This window comes from Ictalurus punctatus, chromosome 2, assembly GCF_001660625.3.
Source record: "Ictalurus punctatus breed USDA103 chromosome 2, Coco_2.0, whole genome shotgun sequence".
NCBI classification, from domain to species: domain Eukaryota; kingdom Metazoa; phylum Chordata; class Actinopteri; order Siluriformes; family Ictaluridae; genus Ictalurus; species Ictalurus punctatus.
This window is the reverse complement of record NC_030417.2, coordinates 17,176,596-17,201,125: the sequence shown is the minus strand read 5'-3', so window position 1 is coordinate 17,201,125 and position 24,530 is coordinate 17,176,596. Positions and strand designations below refer to the sequence as shown.

The following is a 24,530-nucleotide window of genomic DNA, read 5'->3' as shown; positions in this document are numbered from 1 at the left end:
TACAAATGAGGAAAAACTAAAATAACTCCTATTATGTTTTTTTTATTTATTTATTTTATTTTTAAAAACCTCATGGATCACTTGGTTATGCTTCATGGACTCCATGTTTAGAAAAGTTGTTTTACATCAACACGGTTTTTCCTCTTTAACTGCACAATCACTACTGATTACAGCAAATATCTCAGGAGTCCATTCACTTACAGTTTCTTACCACAAGGTCACCATCAGAGACCAGCAGAATTTTGAAGGACCCTTAAATCCCATTAGAAACGAATCAAATTCCTCCCATTCATGGAGATGACTATGCTTTTCTTTTCACTCTCCAGCATGGTTGTCAAAACCACTACAAACCAACCATTTGTTTATCAATGCAAATGCAAATTCAGGCTTAACATAAAGGAATATCTCTCTCTGTGTCAGGAAGTCCAGTGTCCCATGGCAGACATTCTTGGTCCTCGGTGAGAAGTTGCCAAGCTGGACGAGTTGGGCTCTGACCGCTCGAGAACAGGCTCTCACACGCCGCTCCCTCTTGGGTCCATTCAGGAGGAGCAGTATGTAGGTGACGGAACCAAGGAAGCTGACCCTCTGCTGCCACACACTGCCTATCGGGACGCAGAGACCATCACCGGTCAGTGTAACCTCCAAGTGCACATGCTTTTAATAAACCTTTAATTTAGTCACTCAGTGCGTTTACATGGACAACAATAATCCACTCTTAACCCGATTAAGATGATAGTTTTGTTAAGAAACTACCATGTAAACAGCAAATTTTTAATTACCTTAATCTGATTAAGGTCATACTCGAAGTAAGCACTAACCAAAATAAGACATGTGGAGTACTCCTGTTTTAGTCGCATTATGGACGTGTATTACAGACATGTAAACACCTTAATCACATTATGAACATCGTGTGAGAGTTTTCACCGCATTTTGCGACAGGAAATGATCACACACGGCAGTGCTCAACATTTTACGGCGAACAAGAGAGCACGGCTGCCTCCCAAACCGCATACTTGCCTACAATAGGCCTGTAATGGGGAAAAATACATGTATCTATAGATGGTAAATACACGGTTTGGGACGCAGCCCACGCCTTCAAGCAGTTGTTTATTTGCACGTACAGCTTGACAAATAATTAACTGCGCTTAAAGCGTCCGTAAAAAAATAAAATAAATAAAAACACCCAAAACTGTATACGGTACCATAATGAAGACGAACTGTATGTTGATATGGGAAATTCTGGAGGGACGTCGAACGGCGTGGCGCGGTGACGTAATGACGTGTGCCGTTAATCTAATTATGTTCTATAACATGTAAAACGGTACATGAAAGGAGTATTCTAAAAGCGACTCATGTAAACACCTTATTTCACATTATTATATTACTCAGAGTAAGGTCAATAATTAGATTACTGCTGTCCATGTAAACGTAGTCACTGTCAGAGGCACACATCATATAACATCACAGCAGGTCTTTGCTTGTTCGAGTGAAGTGCTTTTGCATTTGGAAGACCAATAAATGTTAACACGGCTAGTTGAATCTGATACTGTAGCACAATCCCATCCCAGCACAAACGTAGCACAAATGAAGCACAAATGAATGGCATAGGTTTGATGATTATTTAATTTCAAAGGGTGCCAATTTCATGTTGGTATCTTCAGGGGGTAGTTTTCACTGAGATTATATATGTATGCGTGTGTGTGTGTGTGTGTGTGTGTGTATTTCTAATTTTTTTTTTTCAGAGGTACATCTTTTCAGCAGTTCTGTCTTTTTTCCTGACCATGCCTTAGGTCTCTCTTGTCCATATTTCCTCCAGTTTCATTCTGCTTTAATTTTATAATTCTTATTTATACCAGTCACCGTAATCTGCCTGGTAGGCGCGGACAATCCGGGTTAATCAGCGTGGAGAATTCTGGGCAACTGAGTTCACCCTCATGGCTGCTCTCACTGCGCTGCTGCCCTCTGCTGGCTGTGGGTGGTGTAGCATCTCCTCTTACAGTTTAAGCTAGTTTTATGTCTTTTTGTGCGTTTTTTCAGACGTAGTCGTCTTTCATATGGCTGTATTTGTATAACTGTGGAATCAACAAGGCATCGATTAGAATTTTGGAATGCACCCAGTGTGCTCAGATATATTGAATTCCTCCTGTATTTGCAGCGCTGTTGTTCAATGACTTTGAACAGAGCATTACCTTAAGGTGAATTTACACAGTTATGTTTAAGGAATATAAGTATGTCAGTAATGTCAGTTGTTTTCTGTCTCTGCCGTATCTGTGTGCAGATGTGTGTAACAGCACCGAGCTCCCTGAGGTGGAGATCATCAGCCTGCTGGAGGAGAGGCTCCCAGTGTATAAGCTGAGGGCTGACAGTGTGTATGGCTATGAGCACGACGACTGGCTGCACACTCCTCTCATCTCTCCAGACACACACATCGATCTGACTGCCGAGCAGATCGAGGAGACCCTCAACTATTTCTGTAAGTACGGATGGGTCACCCTAGTACACGGTCTCCTCATTCTCTATCCACCATCACTGATCTGTTTGAGCAGAATGCACACACCAAAGGACTAAAGCGCCACCGCATCACTCACTTTAAGCAGAGATGAAGTAAGGGCTTTTTCTTGCTTTAATGATTTAGTGCTGAAATGAGAACATGTCGATATTTTGGTGTGTAATCGGGACAGAGGATGTGAAGTACAGATATAGCAGTAGTGATGGAGGGGGGAAGAGGACTGCCAAGGGCGCTAAAAATAGGTAGAGAACTTACATATCTAACGTACGTACATATCTAATGCAGAGGGTTAATTATCACCTCTCTCTCTCTCTCTCTCTCTCTCTCTCTCTCCCCTCCTTGCATCACTTGGGTGTTGTGTGGATCTTGTGCTTGCAGTACACACATGAATGTACTGCCAGGGGAGCTTTAGAGCTTTAGCTAGCTTGTGTGTTTTAGAATAGAAAACGAGTACATCAGAGAGAGAGAGAGAGAGAGAGAGAGAGAGAGAGAGAGAGAGAGAGAGAGAATGAGTGAGTGGGAGGATGTACAGGAGTGTTAGGGATGAGTTCACAGAGCTGGAATGCTTCATCATGGACTGCACCTTTGGTAATGTGTGTGTGTGTGTGTGTCTGTGTGTGGGTGGGTATGTGTGGGGCTGTGGGGGTGTCTGTCTCTGTGTGTGCGTGTGTGTATTGGACATGTCCTTTGCATGTCTTGCTGTCTTCTCTCTCTGGCTCTCATTATTGTCTTTCTGTATTGCTATTCTCTTTCTTTCTTTCATCTTCTCTCTCTTTCCATCTTGCTATTCTCTCTCACTGTGTCTCTCGTAACCATCTCTCTTCCTTTTCTGTCTGGCTATCTACCTCTATTTGTTTTTATGTCCTTTCAATCTGTGTCTCTCTCTCTATCTTGTTCCTTTTCTTCTATGCTGGGTATTGTCTTTTTTCCTCTCTTTTCCCTTTCATTCTCTCCCCATCTCTATACCTGTATCACCTACTTTCTGTCTTGCTGTCTTCTCTCTCTCATATTCAGAGTGTTTGAATGTATGAACTTGATAATTGAAAAAAAAATTATTATTATTATTATTATTATTATTATTATTATTATTATTCACCTGTCTGTTGTGCCAAATCAGCCGCAACATATACATAGTGGAAGGGGAAGAGCCAGCAGAGGGTACTGCTGTATTGAACATCAACATCAACACATGTGTTAAATTTATATAAACAGATCTTCTGCCATTTGAAGATTAAAATAAACTGTTACTCTCTCAAAGTTTCTCAAAATGACATCTCTATAAAATAAAAAGAATGCTTATTAGCATTATAATTAAAAAAAAAAAAAAAAAATTTAAAATTAGTAAAAATATGACTGCAGTAAAGTGTTTTTTTTTTTTGTTTTTTTTTTTGTATTCAAGATTTTCCGCACATCCGCACCTTTTTATAGCTAGTGAAAGTGTTTTCTTTATATTTACTTTAAACATATAGGAATGCTTTGGAGTGTAGTTCAACAACAGAATTCATTTCAGAGACTTTGCTGCAGAAAATGGGGTTTCCAAATGATAGGCACCCTTACAGTTAATATTTGATGAAACCCCTCCTGGAGAGGGATCTTAGACAAAATAATATCTGTTGAGGCGCAGGTTGTGTGATGCTAAACTGGTAGCTGTAAGCTTCCTCTAACTGTTAATTGTCTAATTGTCATTTCCTATATTAGACATACAAATTGTTTAAATTTCTTCTTTTTTTGGATGAAAGAGTGAGAAACTGTCCTTGAGTATTCCTTTAAATATAAACATCTTAACAGGAAATAATTTCTTTGCTTGTTGTGTTTGAGGGTGCGAAGAGGTGGCTCTGCCTTCTGGATGTGTGTGTGTGTGTTTGTGTGTGTGACTGAAACAGCAGAGTTATCTGAGCTGATGCAGTTGCCGAGTGCTGTCGGCATGGCAGCAGTTGCCGGGGTAATCATGCTGCGGCGTTGGCGTAGCGAGGATCATGTTAAGACACACAGGGAATACCTCGAACGTGTTCACAGCCAGGCGCTGACTTTTTATCATAACAACACTGGAAATTCACCACTGCTGTAATTAATAACTGGTGTAGATTTATTGCATGGATAAGCCTGAGAGAAGAACGTCTGGTTTCTATGAGGGTCTCTCTTGGTTCTACCCATAGTGCTATGCGCTGAACGAGTGGGCCAGATGACTAAGACCTACAATGACATCGACGCTGTCACCAGACTTCTGGAGGAGGTGAGCTGAGGGCTTTTTGAATATTTGGTCTGATCTTAATCAAGAACTTTGAATGAACCAAGCAGTTTGGAGTTACTTTTTTTCAGCTTTCAACTAGTTTAATTACTCATAATGAATAAAACACTAGGGTGTGTGCTGTTCTATGAAAATAAAAAACACCAGTGTGGTGCGATGCATTCCAGTGCAAAGTCCAGTTACTATTATCATCCGGAAGCCGAGCATGTCCTGAAGCGTTTTATTCTTCTTATACCACAGCAATTAGCCAACAATTAAAATTTTTCTTTGTTAAAGAATGACACGTTGTACATTTTATCCACTTATAGTTACATTTCATGTTCAAACAGAAGTTAATAAGTTAAGTTAACTTTAAGTTAATAAGGCTGAAAAAGTGCAGCTTGATAGAGAGAAACTGCAAAACTCAATGTCCTCAACATCGAAAACGTTCCCATGGTGGAAAACCTAAAGTTACAGCTTTACCTCTGCCTGTTATGAAGCACTGACCCTGAAGACTCCTTCCATAAAATGTTAAATAAACATCTTGAAGGAAGATTCACCATATCTTTCAAATATTAAATAACAACACATTTTAAAAATCGGTTTATGATTAGTCTTAGATTAGGCGTCTGTTACACAAGCCTCGTGAATGAGCTGTTAGAAACAATAATGTATTAGAATGTATATTTTGAATCATAGGACACCTGGCAGCCAATAGAAAACGAGTATTTATCGTTAAAAGGAATTTAGAGTATTTGGAGCCAGCAAAACTTTCAATAAAAATGAGTTTAAATACAGCTTGTATGTGAAGTCTGTAATACAGATATTCTAATCCTGTGGCTAATCTTATCTAAATGTACAGTATGTTAGGGCTTTTTTTTTTTTTTTTTTTTGAGCAAACATCTGTGTGGCTGTACAGAAAGAACGGGACCTGGAACTGGCTGCTCGGATTGGCCAGTCCCTGCTGAAGAAGAACCGGACTTTATCTGAGCAGAATGAGTACCTGGAGGAACAAGTGGGGAACATCAGAGAGGAGGTGAGACTGGTTGACCAGTCAGAACCTGGCAATCCTTAACCTGTTACTGCATGGTGTTGCCATATGGCAACAATTAATTTATCTCCAATTTTTTGATAGGCAACAATACAAAACTACTATTTTCCTATGTAATTGGAAAGGGGGGGCTTTAAATAAAAAAAAAAATCAAAACATAATGTGAGAAGTTAAAATGTAAATGGTAAATGGTGCATTTATATAGCGCTTTTATCCAAAGCGCTTTACACTGTGTCTCATTCACTCATTCACACACACACTCACACACCAGTGGTAGCAGAGCTGCCATGCAAGGCGCTAACTTGCCATCGGGAGTAACTCAGTGTTCAGTGTCTTGCCCAAGCACACTTCGGCATGTGGAGTCACGTGGGCCGGGAATCGAACTGCCAATCCTACGATTAGTGGACAACCTGCTCAACCACCTGATCCACAGACCCCCCCCCCCCCCCCCCCCGCCCCCAAAATTATTTTTTGTCATTTAAAAAGTTATATATTTTGAGTATTTTTTTAAGTGGTAAAATGTAATTGTTGCCATATGGCAACAACATGTGATAATGGTTCTGTGGTATGTGCGTTCATGAACTGAAATAGATCTACATAGCAAAAAGACACTAGGCTTCTCTAATAGTATATTTAAGTTTTTTTTTTACATTCAAAGTAAGAACTGTTGTAATTTCAGACATTTGCAATTGTACCTTATTTTCGAAAAAAAAAAAATTATGTTTCAAGAGAAAGAATTAAGATACTTTCCACCATTGCCATACAGTAACAATTTACCAACTATCCTCCCTAAAAATGTTTTTTCCCCCCACATTTTTAAAAACTAATCCAAGGCATAAAAATTCATAAAAACATTTTTTATGTAAATTTAATAATTAATGCATTAGAAGGTTAAAGCAGACTGTCAGTCTCTTCTTCATATCTGTAGCTATATCTTCTATATGTTAGTGTTTATCAGAAGAGTTTGTAATAAAAGACATTTTAAGAACTAAGAACTGTTGAGAAAACATCAAAGCCTGGCACATTGGATGGATACTATAAACAGCATGCTAGCTGACTGGCAAATTAGCAGTTTACACAAATAGTGCCTAACCTGAAAACGCAAATGCCAGAGTCTGATTAGTTCTTATTATTCTACTAGTACTTATTATTAAATTCTTATTAATATTCTACTTTTTTTGCTCAGTTGTACATATCTAACTACATGGTGAATGAATGGATAATAGAAGTTGCATGCTTCTATTATCCATTTCTATAGATCATTAGAAAATAGTCACACATTTAGCTACGCCGGACAGAACACTAATGCTAATACTAAACAAATACAACATGCAGCTATATGCTTTAAATAATGTAGCTAACTTTACGAACTTAACTAACTGGCCTACTTAGTGCCATTTCTCGATGTTAAACCTGTCTTACATTTACATTTATTTTAGCAGACACTTTTATCCAAAGTGATTTACAAATGAGGAAATACAAGCAAAGTGATATATCAAGCGGAGAACAATATAAGTAGTTTTTTTTTTAATATTTTTTTTTTTGCAAGTATAATGTGTGACCTGCGTGAATTTGCGCCCCCCCACTAACGCAAAACGTCAGCAAAATAGTGTCAATCGTTTGTGCCCCGTTTGTGCTGGATTGTGCCGTAAAAATTTTCGTTTGTGCACAAACAGAGCACAAACGATTGAGACTATTTTGCTGGCTTTTTGCGTTGGTGGGGGGGCCAACTTCACGCAGGTTAATGAGTGGACATTAGTGATATGTGTGTGTGTGTGTGTGTGTGTGTGTGTGTGTGTGTGTGTGTGTGTGTGTGTGTGTGTGTGTGTCTCTCTCTCTCTCTCTCTCTCTCTCTCTCTCTCTCTCTCTCTCTCTCTCTCTCTCTCTCTCTCTCTCTCTCTATCTATCTATCTATCTATCTCTCAGGTGGCCCAGCTCCATCATGAGCTAAATCTAAAAGATGAGCTTTTGCAGTTCTACACCAACGTAGCAGAGGAGAGTGAGGAGGATGCCACATCTTCACCGTTAGTCTGTTTGTAAAAAAATTAATAAATGACAAACCGAAATACACATTCACTTCTAAGTGAACATTCTCAGACTAAACATGGCTTTGTGAATAATAAGTACACCCCTGCCATTCCTGTTTGCTGTACTGTAGTATTGTAATAATGTCATTGTGTAAATGTGTTATGGTAACAAGCTGCTCTGTGTTGTGTTTGCAGGGTCAGAGGTCAGCGTGGCAGGACACTGTTGCCTTTCCCAAGTGGCTCCAGTGTGGATGTGCTGCAGAGGAAACTCAGAGACCTGGAGGAGGAGAACCTCTCTCTCCGATCAGAGGTATACAGAGTACACACAGGAGGACACATATACTGTATGGTTAGAGAAGAGATTGTTTCAAAATTCCTGTCCTCGAGACTTTACTGGGTTACTTTAAAAATGTATTCTGTTACAGTTATTACTTCATAAAAAATTTAATCAATAACGTAATCCAAGTATCACACCATGAAAGTAATGTAATCTGATTATTTTTGGATTACTTCAAGGTCATATATGTAAATAAAGTCAAGAGAAAAGCAATAGGATCTAAAATACTTTTATTTAGAGCTTATTTTAGAGGTTAAAACATGTTCAGTGTTTGGATTTGTTTTAATTAATTAGAGAAATAAATAAGCAAAAGATTACTATCCCTGAATTTTTTTTGGCTATTTTTGAATAGCATTCAAAACAGAGTTACAATGAATGCAGACTTTAATACACTGAAAAAGACACACTATTAGCATCACATAATATATATAATATTGGTTTCACTCAGCCCACATTTTTTCCTACACTTTTTTGAATGTCCATGGAATGAAATAAAATATCAGATGCCACAAGTGTACCTTCTGCCATCATTTACAATTTTGAATGACCAAGTAATACAAAGCAATGTGAACACATGAAATTAAAAATGACCTTTATATGGTCATGAGCATTGTTTCAACTCTGGACAGCTTCATTTGCTGCTATTGTCAAGCAACTGTTTGACGCCGTACACAACAGCGCTTCACCTTCGCCGAGAGTAGGCTAATGGTTGAAAGGTAGGAATTTGGTCAATAGTTACTGCAAATCTTTTATAATCGACCAATTGGTGTGCGAGAAGGCGGGAATTACAGAGAGGGGTTAAAGCAATGCAAATATGCACACACACGATAAAGTATCAGACCATAAGCACATCATAATGAAACTAATCCCGGATGTTTCTTCCAATTTAGAAATCTCGGCCAGACGCTCTTTTAAGGTCTGAAAAAGAGGACATGTCCGGGAAAAAGAGGACGTATTGACACCCTAACAAAAGCATTTCAGAGAACAATATGTGTTAATTTCTACCCAATTAACTTTGCGCAAAATTGAATTCCGCATGCATTAGGAGGTTGCTCATGTGAGTCACGACTGGCGAGGGAGAACCAAAACGATAATCAAGCAGCTGTCTATATTGTGTCAAAAGATTCATTTCTTTGGTTTTAAATGAAAATTTAAAACCACATGTACATTTTACAAAATGTACCTATAATCTGATCACTTTGTTTTTTGACATAGCTCTAACAGAGTACAGTTGCTAGTTTTTTGTATATGATTACATAACACTGTTACATGTATTGACTGTTATAAAGTGCTGATTCTGTTTCTCTGTTTAGGCGAGCCATCTGAAGTCAGAGACAGAGACGTATGAGGAGAAAGAGCAGCAGCTGGTGAACGACTGTGTGAAAGAACTCAGTAAGTTAAACAAGCCACGAGTTGGTGACTTGACCCCAAGAGTTGCATCAATATTTATGAATGGAATGTTACTTGAGTCGGGTTACGCAGGCGCTTAAGTCAACTTTCTAGGCACATCTTTCAAATGATGTAAATTACCTGTGTGTGGTTCATGACTCCAGTTGTGGTTGCCAGATTTTTTTCTTTTGTAGAAGTATCTCAGACTGGGTTCTTATGTACTCATTTTCACTCATGTGAATCAAAGAGGGATTTGGCTGAATGCGTGTTGTGATGATGTCACATGCGGATGCGGAAAATCTGCGGGAATTTTGAAAAATTGCAAGCTCCTCCGAATATTGTGGAGTCTGCTTGATTTTGCATTAATGTCTGCGATCGCAAAATCCTGGAGGGACTGGTATATTGATAATACATTAATCACATAATTTCATTTAAGAACATGGCCTCCTCCAGCTTATAAAATTTCACTTGATCCAGCACTTCGAATTATTTTGCATTTTATTTTTTCTTGTGAAATGAACTGTCTGATGGTAAGTGGTGCCTGACTTAATGCTGCTCCGTGCTTGAGCCAATATTACACCAGAAAAATGTGCGTAAGTCTAAGGTCAGAATCGCGCATAATTAAGACACTCCTCTGTTTTACTCAAACTCCGCCCCACGTGCGTAACTCTGGCGCAACTTCTTAACAGCGCTTAAGTCTATAGTTTTGTCTGAACACAGATGTGGGCAATTTCAGTATTAAATCCTCATTCATGGTGTGCTTAACTCAGCTGTGAATATGGTCTCCAGGACAGTCCAGTCTGCAGATCTCCACCATCGCGGAGGAGCTGACCAGGAAGACGGAGGATGCGGCTCGCCAGCAGGAGGAAATCACACACTTGCTTTCGCAGGTTGTCGACTTGCAGAAAAAGGCCAAAACGGTGAGCATCTGCACTCACACAGAAAAACCTCTCGGATAGAAAGAGAAAAATTACATTCATTCATTTGTGCTTATGTGTGTTGACAGTATGCTCTGGAGAATGAGGAGCTGTCTCAGCATCTGGTGGCAGCCAAAGACGCCCAGAAGCAACTCACAGCCGAGGTACAGCAGATCTGTGACATCACAGACACACCGTTTCTAATCTTATATATTTACATAAAAAACATATTTGTTATAATTATACAATCCACACAGCTTCAGGAGCTTGGAGAAAAGTATTTGGAGTGTATTGAGATGCTGCATGAGGCTCAGGAAGAGCTGAAGAACCTGCGGAACAGGAGTGTGTCTGCTGGAACACCGCGGCGTTTCCATCCTCTTGGACTGTTCCCTATGGTGCATAAACACACACTTGCACACACACTATTATCCTGCATTGCTGCTTAACCCTTGTGCATTAATTAAAAAAAGTTACACATAGGTCCACAGAGGACAAAAATGTCCATGTCTAAAAACTGTCATAAAAATATTATACATGATTATAATTGTCACCCTTTAAATGCTGGTTTGTTTATATAATGCTACAGATGTTTTAATTTTTAAATTTCATTTTAGACATTGATTTTGATGCATTCATATTTTTATGCAGTGTCAGATTTTACAAAAACCTACCACTCAGGTCCATAAAGGACAAAAATGTCCATGTCAAAAAACTGTCATAGAAATATTACATATTATATTATATATGCTTTATCCTGGTCAGTGTTGTGGGGGATCTGGTGCCGGATCCCGGGAATGCTGGGGGTGTGGCGGGAATACAGCCTGGATGGGACACTTGTGTATTACGTTACCTAAATAATGCTGTACCTACATTTAGAGCTAGCATTATTTCTCTCAGCCAATCAGATCAAACCTGAAGGCAAAAATTATTATGATTGGGAAAGCTGTGTGTACATGCACGCTTTATATCTTGGTGGAGACCAAAAGTAAAGACAAGTGCGTGCGTGTGTGTGCGTGCGTGTGCATTCGTGTGTGTGCGTGTGCGTGTGCGTGCGTGTGCGTGTGTGTCAGGACTCTCTGGCTGCTGAAATTGAGGGAACTATGAGGATGGAGTTGAGTCACGAGCAACCAGAACACGAGGAGCAAAAGTATGAAGCTTTTATTTTTTCCACATTTTTGTTTATTATGAACTGTGTTCCAATATTACTTTTAAGATACCATCGTTGAATTCCATTTATTCCATTTCACTTTTTGTCATTAGTTGAGCTCTACAAGACTGTAGATTCAGGAGCAGAAGTTACCCAGAATGCACTATGATCTTAACAAATGATCAAAACAAAATAGTTTCTGGAATCTCTGAAATATAATTTGATTTGCATTCATACTGAGGTTTGTGTAGATGACTGCTCCGTCTGTAGAAGACAGATCTTTGCTGGATTAGAACTCCCTAATATTTTATGGCCCCCCTGGAAATCCTTTGGTCTCTCTTAACTCTTTTCATGAAGCCTGTGAACAGTTAACACCTCTATAACATTTTAGTACTTTTTTTGTACTGATTATACATGTGTGTGTTTGCAGGGTGCGTCATAAGCGTGTGTTTGAGACGGTTAAAAACGTTAATCAATCAGTAAGGCAGCGCTCGCCGGCTCCGCCTTCTGCTAATATCCCAGGGTCCAATCAGACGCTCTCGTCTCTAAGTTTCGCCCTCTCTGACAGCAACACTGACAACACTGCTTCCCTTGATAACCGTGAACAGAGCATGCTTCTGGAGGTGGAGTCGACAGATGCCAGGTGGGTGGGGATTAACACTGACTCCAAAGGTTTTAGGTAAACAACCAGGAATGTTTGGTTCCTTAGATTTTCACTAGAGCTATGAGGCTAACATTACGACTGTTAGTTAGCATCATAACATAAACAAGACCATAATTACAAGCTTAAATATTTCATAATAGGGTAGCTGTCCACTCTGGTTTAGAAAAAAAATCTCCTGTGTGCATGTGTGGCATCCCCCCTGTGTTCTGACAGCCCTGAGAAACGTTCCAGCTCAGAAGACCTGAAGTTGGCATTGCGCCGACTCTCACTGCGCCGACAGAACTGCCTGAGTGAGCGACGTTTCTTTGAGGAGGCACGTGAGAGGAGGCACCATGATGCTCCCCTTCATGGCATCGTGTCTGGAGAGAGCATCATGTCGCTGGGCTTGTGGTCGAGCCGGCCGTACCTCCCAGACAAGCTGCAGATTGTCAAACCATTGGAAGGTGAGAAACTTCAGGCATTGTGGGTAACATATGAAACCGTTAACCAAAGTGAAAACAGACCATATCCATCAAAAAAATGTCAACTCAACGTAAAATTTACATTCTTCTTCTTTCTCCGTCACGTTCTCTCTCTCTATATGGCTGCTTTTCTCTCTCTCTCTCTCGCTCTCTCAGGCTCCGCCACCTTGCAGCACTGGCAGCAGTTAGCTCAGCCTAACCTAGGCGGGATTCTAGACGCCCGTCCCGGTGTCGTCCCAAAGGGTTTCCGTCCCCTGGAACTCGATCTAGAGGAGGTCTATCACTACAGCGACTATGAGGAGGACGAGCCGGGAGAACAGTACTTCCAGAACCTTCCCACCACTACTACAGCCAATCCTGGTATTGGCCACGCCCCCTCTGCCTCTCCGTCGCCCTGCCTCAGCACTGGCCATGCCTCTGCAGAGTTCTCAGGTGGGGTAACTGTAGTTAAATAATACATACAGTAACATGCAAGTTTGTGTCTCTTTATAGTATTTTATGCTACTTGCAAGGACGCTCATGTATTTCATGTAATAATATATGCTGTATAGATTAATATCTGAATTCTATGCTATGTAAAAAAAGTATTCTGATGAAATTTTATTGCGTATTTTGCAGTGCACTACCCGGGTAAGTGCATGGCCCACACCAGTTCCACCTACACGTTCACTACCTGCAGGATCCTCCACCCATCTGACGAGGTCACCAGAGTCACGCCCAGGTCAGACAGTCTGCACTTTCTCTCTAAATTCACTTTAATATAAATAAATGTCAATGTTTTTACATTAAAGTACAATGCCAGAACCAAAAACATCTATAACAAACTGCCAGTACTCGTATTCATAGTCTTCTTCTTCTCTCCAGTCTAAACCCAGTCCCTACCTCCTCATGTGTGATGTCGTCCAGCCTTCGCTCCACCCCTGCAGCCACGCCCTGCACACCACGCCGCTTAAGCCTCTCCCAGTCCCAGTCCTTCACCAACTTACGTGACTCTACTAAGACCTTTAGCACGTCACTGGGGTTAGTGCGCCTCCTACAGGAGCGCGGGATCTCTGCAGCCGTCTATCAGCCACGTAGCTGGGACAGGGCGAGTGGGAGTGTCCATTTATCCACCTCCATCCTCCCTCCATCATCCCCTCCGGACTCTCAGAAACCTTCTACTCCACCAAACTCCCCTGCCCGACACACTCCTAGCCCCCACGCTGTTGATCCGGACAACCCTGCTGACTTTTCATTCAAAAGCCCGTCCTATGAGAACTTCTTAGCCTCTAAGCCGGCACGGTCCATTCTGAAAGAGGTGGCGGGGGGGACCCAGGCGAGGGATTGTGAGAGCCAGACGGATGTCAGTGTGTACAACCTGAACCTGGTGGATAAGCTAAAGAGGCTTGGGCTGGCAAGTCCAGGAGCCAGTGGGATCTCAGGGCCGCGTCCCATACTGGGCTCTCTCGGTGGCCTGAGGAGGACGGGCTCTCCCTTTACACCCCTAAACGAAGGGTTAAGGCGCAATCGGAGCTACCCAGCTGTGGTCGGAGCAAGCATGGCTATGAAGGGCCCTGGACCCCAAGGAGACGAGCTGATCCTAGCTCAGAAACTTCCCAAGCAGACTAGTCTCAAATAGACAAAATATAAACACTCAATCTACTGTATTATATGTATTTAAGTGTAAGTTATGCCCTCCACAAGCAAAATTCAGCCTATTTGCACTAGAGCATGCTCTGACTTGAAAACAGAGTCTTCTCTTATCTGCACATAACCCTGTGTATATATATATATATTCCACACCTTAGTGTGTAAGGCCCAAAGTAGAGCTTCATCACCTTCCCTCACAGACACTTAGGGGGAAATACCATAAAGAAAGAATCATCAAGCATTAAAACAGGCAAAATCATTATCATTTGGCGTAAATACAGCAATTTCACCAGTAACACAGCAATTACACCTACACTTTATGGCCAAAGGTATGTGGACACCTGACCATCACACCCATATATAATATGCTTGTTGAATATACCATTCCATGGGCATTGATTTGGACTTGGTCCTCCTTTTTGCTGTTATAATAGCCTCCACTCTTCTGGAAAGGCTTTCCACTAGATTTTGGAGCATGGCTGTGGGGATTTGTGCTCATTCAGCCACAAGACCATTTGTGAGAGCTACAGTTCATCCAAAAGGTGTTCAGTGGGATTGAGGTCAGGGCCACTTATGCAGGACACTTATGTTCTTCTACACCAAACTTGGCAACCGTATATTCATGGACCTATCTTTGTGCACAGGAGCATTGTCATGCTGGAACATGTTTGGACCTCTTAGTTCCAGTGAAGTAAAATCTTAATGCTACAGCACACAGGACCGGGGTGGCTGTGGCTCAGGTGGTAAAGCGGGTTGTCCACTAATCGTAGGATTGGCGGTTCAATTCCCGGCCCACATGACTCCACATACCGAAGTGTCCTTGGGTAAGACACTGAACCCCAAGTTGCTCCCCATGGCAAGCTAGCTACCATTGGTGTGTGAGTGTGTGAATGGGTGAATGAGACACAGTGTAAAGTGCTTTGGATAAAAGTGCTATATAAGTGCGCCATTTACCATTTATTTACCGCACAAAGTCATCCTGCAGCAAATTTGGAAGCGGACAATTGTGCAACAGTTTGGGAAACACCACATATAGGTGTGATGGTCAGGTGTCCACAAACTTTTGGCCATATAGCGTACATAAGGGGTGAGCAATATAGCAATATTTTAAACCAATTTTCATGATATATGATAAGCAGGGATCTATTACAGACTGGGCACATGTCCATTTAAGCTGAATTGATTAGACTGACTGGCCATTACACAAAGTCACACGCAACACCAATCATCATCAGCGAGTTAATACAACATGAACCAATGAATGTAAAGCCACTGATTCTGAAATAAATTTGGAAATGTTATTGGTGTGTGGGTCTGAATTGATAAACGGTGAATAGTCACTTATGTCCTAACTATTTAGAACTGGATCTAGATAAATGGATTAAAGAACAAAAACATGGAAATCTCTAAACTTAAAAAGAAATGAGAAGCCAGCCATCCTCCATTTTTAAGTGGGCCGGATTAAAAATGAGCCACAAACTAAAATGGGCCAAAGAGCTCAACATGCATTACTCCTGACCATTGAGCCAGAGCTTGTTGTACAGGTGATGATTTGGTGGATAAGTTTGAGATAAAACAAGAAAGAAACCAGTCAGGTAATAATTTTGATAAATGGATGTATAATGTTGTAATTGTGGTTTGGTGGTCGTGTAGTAGGGTGGGTACAGTGTCCCTGTGCAGGTTCCAATGCCAGAGGTGCAGATTTTACTAATGCGTCCCTGATGTAACCTAATGTATTATTAGTGAGACAAATAAAACGCAATAGCATACAGCTTAGCCAAAGACTACATGCCACCAAGTAATAAAACGAATATACAAAAATGACCGTTATACTTTATATACTTATATATATATATATATATATACACATACACACACATATACATATATATATATATATATATATATATATATATATATATATATATATATATATATATATATATATATATATACACACGGATATGCTCCCATCCCAGTGTCAACCTGCATTCTTCCTGTGAGAGGAAGAAATACAATAATACAGGGTTACCTATCTCAAAAATAAATCACAAAGTACTAAATGCTTGGGAAAGCTCAGGCTGAAAGGTTGGAAAGGACAAATAATATGCATAATTTGAACTTTTAACAGACGAATGGTGAAATTATGTATCAATGTTCAAAGATCATCAAAAGTGATTTTGTCCAATCTGTATAATCTCATGTTGCCCAACAGAGGGCGCTATTTGAATGCTCAAGAATATATGTTTAAATTTCTCCAGATGTGTTTTAAGGAACACGTACCAATCGTCATCTAGAGCAGGAGCCAGTGACCCATTTAACTGTAAAATAAATGAAATAAAAATAAATAATAAAATCCACAGACCCCCTGAGTACAGATGTATTTCATGAACATTATTTAAACGTGTACAAAAATATATTGTCTACATTTTAGAGGCTTCAGCTTTTTATTCCTGAATTTTCCTTCAGCAGAACACATTCGGTCCATGTCAACATTATATATAGACCAACATATTTTTATGAGTTATTGAGGTTTAGATTAAATCCATTAAATTGCGATGGACAGTCAAACAGGCTAATAATGATAAGAACTGAACATCAATTAGAAGGGAAATTTGTGAAAAAAAAACTTCCTCATAGGCCACATAACAAAATGTTGATTAAGCAAAACTACACTGCAAGAAGCAAGTGAAAATATGGGCAAATGTACCGAATATTTCTCATGTTGAGATTATTATACATCAAGTGTAAGAATATTCAGCCTGTCATAGATGCTTCTACTTATATCAAGCTTTAAATGTTTTTATTCTGCTGGCAGATAATTTGTCCAAATGAATGCTGGAAATGATAAAAAAAATTACCTGCCAATAGAACATGAATATTTCAAGAAAGCCTAGAGATAGGTTTAATAATCATATCTTATAATAGGAAATACGATACTGTTGTCTATGTTGAAGATAGTTTCTCTTCAGGTGGACAATGTTTCTTTGTTCCTGACATTAAATGTTTAACTGTTTAACATTTTAAAACGTTAAAGATAAAATGGCCAAGAGGTTATAATGTTAAAAGGTATAAGGTTAAAACATGAAAAGATAAACCATGTTTTCTGAAGTTTAAAAAGTGAAAATGTAGTTTGTTATCTTATGTTAGGTGGCTGCTACGGTATTGCTTGACAGTTGCTATGGTATTGCATGCAGTTGCAAGGTGGTTGCTATGGTGTTCCAGAAAAAAAAAATCCCACTTTGGAGTGTTGTTATGCGGAAAAAAGTAACTCCAGTCTGTCTATAAAGGACATCGTATAGGATCTAAGTCTTGTGGTTAGTCTTAAGTCTCTTCTTAAGTCTAAGTCTGAAGAAGAACAACAAGAAAAAGAAGAATTATGAAGAACAGTATGAAGTTCTTTGGATATTGGTTGTTTTATATTTGGTTTATGACACTCGTTTTCTCACACAGCCACATGTTGAAGATTGTCCAAAAGGGGAATGAGTGTGTATCGGCACTGAGTAAAAGTAGGGGCATTTTACACAAATCAAAAGATATATCCTGCTACAATGGGCACAGGCTCACCAAAACTGGACAGATGACATCCTGAAAAACATCACCTTGTCTTCTTCAGCTGTCCAATCTTAGTGAGTCTGCACCCTCTGTAGCCTCAGATTCCTGTTCCTGGCTGACAGGAAGTGGAATTTCTGCTTTTGCAGCCCATCAGCTTCATGGTTCGATGTATTTTGATTTTGAGAAACTTTTCCTGTCAGCTCATACCAGTCTGCCCATTCTCCTCTGACCTCTCTCAAAAACAAGGTGTTTCCACCTGTAGAACTGCTGCTCACTGTTTTATGTTTTTTGTACCATTCTGTTTAAACTCTAGAGCAGTGGTCACCAACCCTCTTCCTTGAGACCTACCTTCCTGCAGGTTTCAGCTCCAACCAAAAGCTAAAACACCTGTTTTAGCTGATCAAGAACTTCTTAAGGCAATAATTAGATGGTCAGGTGGACATGATTATGGTTGGAGCTAGGAAGGAACCTAGGAAGGTCGATCTCCATGAACAGGGTTGGTGAAAAGTGCTCTAGAGCAGGGGCTCCCAAACTTTTCCTGGGCAAGGCCCCCCAAATTGCATTAACATTTGACCGATGCCCCCTTTTGCAAAATGTATTTAAAACACATTAAAAATACAGACTTCTAAATATATCCCCCCCTTTTTTATTATTAATAATTACATCTTACATATTTACATTACATTAGGAATTGATTGTGTGTGTGTGTGTGGTTGTTTGAGAGTGAGAATGTATTTTTCACACCAAATTGTTGAGGCTCCCCGGGCACCCCCTGGCGGCCCCCACTTTGAAAACCACTGCTCAAGAGACTGTTTTGTATGAAAATCCAGGAGAACAGCAGTTTCTGAAATACACAAATCAGCCGCAACAACCATGCTATGGTCAAAGTCACTGAGATAAAAATTTTTTCCCCCCATTGTGATGTTTGATGTGAACATCTGTCACTTTTGACCTGTATCCATATACAGACCAACCACCTAGGTTTTCATTCTGAGATGCTTTTCTGCTCACCATGGTTGTTAAGAATGGTTTTTATTTGTATTTAAGTTTTACATGTATCACTTGTATTTAGCATAGTAACATTTGTTGTGTGTCATTAGTAATTCATATTGGTTAATAGTTGGATGATATTGGAAGTACTTAATGATTTAAAGCAATGTCACAAATGAAATCCACATCTTGGCATAAACATTAATAACAAAAACAGGACTTTAGAATATTCTAGTTCTTCTAATCCACTGCAGGACATGATTCACGTCAAAACACGGCAGAACTTCAGAAGCCTAATTCTTCATTACTTCTTCGTTTGTCTGTGCAGAATCACAGATGTTTGCAAGACATTTACGTCATTGAGTTGGATATTAAATACCAGAAGTAATTGCTTGTCCAGGCACTCATGTTTTCGGACAGGACTACACGTGTAGTGGCATGTACTCATGAGATGTTTTCTTCCACTACTATATTGATTTGTTCAACTAAGCATAGAGTCTGTATAGCACATCAACAGTTTGTGGAGGTTTGATGCATCCAGTAAACTTGATTTCAAGAGCAGAAAGTACCCAGAAAGCATTACAATGGAAAGCAATTACATTTCACTGGACAAAATAATGCAGATTCTAAGCAGGAGCGGTATAATACTTGCTACGTTTACGTGTGCTTTAATTTTATACCACAACTCTGTTAACTGCTTGATTCTGACCAGTCAGAAGGTGCTGATTAATCTTCTATAACAGCAGATCTGACAGTTGTTCCAGATACAAGGCAAATCACAGGTTTATATTAATGCACTCATTTTAACACATTATACTTTCTATAGTAACAGGGTGGGGGACATGGCGGCTTAGTGGTTAGCACGTTTGCCTCACACCTCCAGGGTTGGGGTTTCGAATCCTGCTTCTGCCCTGTGTGCACGGAGTTTGCATGTTTTCCTCATGATTCGGGGGTTTCCTCCAGTTACTCCCAGTTTCCTCCCCTGGTCCAAATACATGTGTGAGAATGGGTGTGTGATTGCGCTCTGCGATGGAGGCACCCTGTTTGGGATGTCCCCTGCCTTGTGCCCCACGTTCCCTGTGATAGGCTCCAGGCTCCCCCACGACCCTGTGTAAGATAAGTGGTATAGAATATGGATGGATATTCACAGGGATGGCTAGGACTAAATTATTAAGCAATGTGTAAGACACAATCTTTCATCACAGGCATTAAGTACATTGCTTGCCCCGCCAACTAGTCTGTCACAGCTGCCATGTCTTCCAATTACCAGCAATGAGGACTCTGTTGGCTTCCCTCTTCAGGGTTGGTCGTGCTACTGACCCTCCAGTGATGATCCTGATTTAGGAAATAGGGCACAAGGTTTTCTAATCACCAGTGTTCTGGCTCTCCTGATCTTCTGGCGCTCCAACTGACAAAAATGCAGACACTCTAAATTCCAGACTCTCGATTGCCGTGATTTTCCTTCCTAAATCACCAGCGCCCGAGGCTCCTGATACACCCAATTCGCAAGCACTCCAGTCCATAAATTTGTCTGCACTCATAAACAGTCTGCTGAGCACTTTATTTGACCAACACTTGAATATACAGTAATTGCTTGCTACCTTCCCACTACTTTGCTCACATCATTGGTTGTGTTTTTATATTGTCATTCGATGCGCCTTGTTTGCGGTTGTGACAAAACAGTTTCTCTCGAAGATCAGCCAACATTTGTTTAAAAAATAATCCAACATTTACGTACTTTATTTATGACTTAGTTTACTGAACTACTTCATGTCTAAATATAGCAGATCCTCAGAAGACATTCTCTTAATTTCCTGTTTGGCTGTTGAGAATCTTGAATGTTTTTCTGGTTTCTTACTTGACAGGACCAATATGCTGGAGTGCTAGCACTTTTTTAAGCTCCTATTTCAGGACCTTCTGTTCTACACCTTGCTATTGTGGTTCTCATGACAAATGAGTCATTTGTCTGTAGTGCCTGTTGAGGCATTAGTTGACGGATTAGTGTCAAATTCCGTTTGTGTCTGTAATTAATCGAGAATACACGCTCAAATTGCAAAGCCTGGCTCTTATATCAAAGACAGCACCAAGCCTTCCCATTATAACCATTAAAACCATTACACATTCTATGATGGTTTCTATTGTTTTGTTTTTTTCATTGTTTCAGCAGGATTGCCTTTTATTTTTACTGGTTATGATTTATTGTCTTGGTAAAATTTTATGCTTATAGACTTGGCAACTTGTACAAATAAATCTCAATGTTTGTTGCTTTTTTCTTTGTTGCTTTGTCTCCATTTCACATCTAGCATAGCCAATCCACCTACTGACATGCTTTTTGGGGTTGGGATGAAACCAGGGAAAACAATGAAATACCACACAGACCGTATCTGAGCTCAGGATCAACCCTTGGAGCGGTGAGACACTTATTCTACCCACTGTAACACATGTATATAACACTACTGTATGTATTATAGAGCTGGTATTAACAGTATTTATTTTGCAAATCGATTTTTATGTATGTATATTAAAATTTTGGCATGCATACATAAAATACTAATATGCATACTTATTTTTTAAGTATGCATATAAAATTTGTGTCCATACTTAATTTGAATACAGCCTTTTAAAAAGCTTATGTACTTATATTACATAATCTAATTATTGTTTAGTGTTTTTACTGATTTGTAGTTTCATATTTCTTTGCTTAAAGACTTCTATGTATCAGTACATTAGGTAAAGTTTGCTTAGTAAATTAATCCACAGGGTAAACTAGTTAAACTTTAGCTGGCTCCTGCAAGTCTGACCAGGATGAGTAAATTGGATGAATTAAGTGTTTCAGCATGATTCAGATGCTCAGACTGACATATAAGGAATAGTAAAAACCTATGGCTTGATGAATGACTGCATTGGTGAGTTGGCTTAATGGGTAGTGTTAATACTTCATGTTCCAAGGGTTGTTGGTTCAGTGCTGAACTGTGGTCACTTCTGTAGTGTTTCATGGTTCCTCCTGGGCTTGTGTGGTTTTCTCCCACCTCTAAAATTATAGTATGCATACTTATTTTTTACATATGTATATAAATTTTGTGTCTATACTTAGTTTGTGTACAAAATATGAAATGTTTTTTTTTTTTTTTTTTTTTAATTTTTAAGCATACTTATTTGGCAAACTTATTGTTTAGTATTGGTACAGTTTTTTTTTTTTACTGATTTATACTTTCATTGCACAGTGATTTCTGTCATTGTAAAAATAATGTTACAAAGCATTCATTTATTTATTGATCTACAGTTAAATAAAAATTAAACTGGGAAATTAAATAGTAAGTGTCACGTATCGAGGTTGAGCCAGAAGCAAGTGCAGATAATGACATTTATTGAAACAAAGACACGAAGACAACTTGGTATAACACTGTGGCATGAAACAAAACACCGAGACATGAACAACAAGCATCTAGGACAACGCAAGACAAGCAAATAGTGCAGACAAGGACTATATATACACACGAGTGCTCATTAACAAAACGTAAGTCAGGTGCAGGTGGTCATGTGACAGCTAGTGCAGTGCAGTGGCTGATGGGAAGTGGAGTCCAGAGTTTCTTGATATGTGACAGTAGGCTGTAAAAATGCAACTATTTCTGGACATTGCATTATCTAAATATTCTACATAATGATTAATAATCATAAACATGACACTTGTAAATAAAACAATTTTATATATTAAATTAAAAAATATATAATATAGTTGTCTTGAATATCTCTACAACTCAAAAAATATAAATGGAGCCTCCATCAACTGAAAACACGCTGTCATAATTAAAATTTAAAGTAGCACTTTTGTATTTAACTACTTCTGTTTCTGAATAAATCACAAGTGTGTTTTGATTTGATGGTCAGAAGCTGTACTAAATGACGAATAACCTAAAAATCACAAAAATGACACTTTTATATATGCAATTTATATGATCCTTAAAATAAAAAGACAGCTAAATAGTGAAAAAAACTTAATAATTGTTGGAATTATACAAATGAATGACAATAACTTTCTAATAGTCCATCACCTGAATCTTTCTAATTGGCATGGGCCTCCAGTCAGTGTTATTCACGTGGAATTCATTCAATGTTACCTCAATGAAATTTCTACAGTGAAAAGAAAACCAGCTCATTTAAAAAACAGTTAGTTGAACTGAGCTTCAAACCCTGGTCACGGGCATAGTAAACTTTGCATATTACTGCTGCACTAATTTAGCACACATACAGTGGCCTCCTTAAGTACCTATACCACGGGACTCCATCACGCTCACTTTATATTTTACATAATCTTGTAATTAGAAACTGGATTAAATTATCATAAATTTTGATGAGAAACGTAATATTTTTTGTGAACCATTTGACCACACATTACATTTTTATTGTACTGTGTTCAGCTACAGTATGTTGTTCAGTGCGCCACCTGGTGGTTATTGTGTGAAGCACAACAAATGAATTTAAATTCTTAGAACCGTGCCTGCAGTATACCACGTGATCAAAACACGCATTCTTAAAGGACACATCTGTATGAGCTGGCTAATATATTTTTATACTTTAATGCTGTTAAATGTTCAATTCGGATTGGGCAGTAGTTCCAGCTGCAAAGTTTATAGTATATTAATGTGGTCATTCAAATACATTACTGTTTCTATAGAAACAATTTACACAGGGATTTGTATGGATTAAAACCATGCTTCGTACAGACTGCATATGAATCTATGAGGTGGGCTTCTAGTGGGCTTGAAATAGTCCCTCTACTCTCTAGATACAAAGGGGTCCAGAAGTCTGAGACTACTAAATTCACATTCTTTTTGGATTTTATACTATATTTTTCAAGAAAATTAGAATCTTTTACCTTTTACAAGTTCAGAGTTTTTGGTATTTGGTGCCTCACCTTTTTGATTTAAGGACAGTGTGCACTTGAGTTGGTATGGACTCCACAAGTTTGTACAAAAATATGATCAATTTTAATTCAACTCCATTTAGTTTTATTTTATAGTGCTTTTAACTTTTAAAAGTATAACTGTATCCCTGATAGGTGATGGTGGCAAGGAAAAAGTCCCTTAGATGATATGAGGAAGAAACCTTGAGAGGAACCAGACTCAGACAGGAACCCATCCTCATCTGGGTGATTTTAAACCAAATCCATTACAGTGTCACTGAACACAGGCTTCAGTAGAGAAGAGATTAGGTATGAGGAAAACCTGGCCTTTTGTACAATGCAGTTAACATGGACTATATCACACATTTGCTTTTAAACAGAGATAGTGAAATACTGAATAGTGACCTAGGAATACTGCAGAATCTTGAATATTAAATACTCAAGATATTGAACATTTACTTTATTTGTTCTGAAATTAAATAGAAAATATTTATTATTATAAAAATATTTTATATAATCTCCAAGATTTTCAGTGTGGTCTCAGAATTTTGGACCCTACTGTCAGAACTAAAGCCTGTTAATCCCTATATAGTGAATGTAAAATAACATTTTCAGAATCATATATAAACATTATGTAGTAATGTTTTAGTCCCTAATTAACAGGTATGAACCAGCACCTTATATTGTTGTAGGAGTTTGAGACTGCAGAACCGCATTCCTATAA

General features: G+C 39.1%; 1 protein-coding gene across 1 annotated transcript; it reads left to right on the top strand.

Annotated features, from left to right (window-relative positions):
* The first annotated feature begins 464 nt into the window (after positions 1-464).
* Positions 465-15,829, top strand: trak1b (trafficking protein, kinesin binding 1b). Its single transcript, XM_047160398.2, has 16 exons — positions 465-628; positions 2,279-2,473; positions 4,666-4,742; positions 5,656-5,772; positions 7,714-7,811; positions 8,010-8,124; positions 9,465-9,543; positions 10,330-10,460; positions 10,547-10,621; positions 10,715-10,852; positions 11,528-11,604; positions 12,035-12,247; positions 12,482-12,711; positions 12,886-13,161; positions 13,348-13,450; positions 13,594-15,829. The coding sequence occupies exons 3-16, from the start codon at positions 4,692-4,694 to the stop codon at positions 14,345-14,347; spliced, it is 2,457 nt and encodes an 818-aa protein (XP_047016354.2). The 5' UTR covers positions 465-628; positions 2,279-2,473; positions 4,666-4,691; the 3' UTR covers positions 14,348-15,829.
* Positions 15,830-24,530: the final 8,701 nt, after the last annotated feature.

What these genes read in the sequence shown, in the direction of transcription:
- trak1b (XM_047160398.2), top strand. Translation starts at nt 4,692, where the DNA reads ATGACTAAGACCTACAATGACATCGACGCTGTCACCAGACTTCTGGAG. An exon ending in CGACTGTGTGAAAGAACTCA is followed by an intron (nt 9,544 to 10,329) that starts GTAAGTTAAACA and finishes TATGGTCTCCAG; the next exon opens with GACAGTCCAGTCTGCAGATC. An exon ending in CTCTTGGACTGTTCCCTATG is followed by an intron (nt 10,853 to 11,527) that starts GTGCATAAACAC and finishes CGTGTGTGTCAG; the next exon opens with GACTCTCTGGCTGCTGAAAT.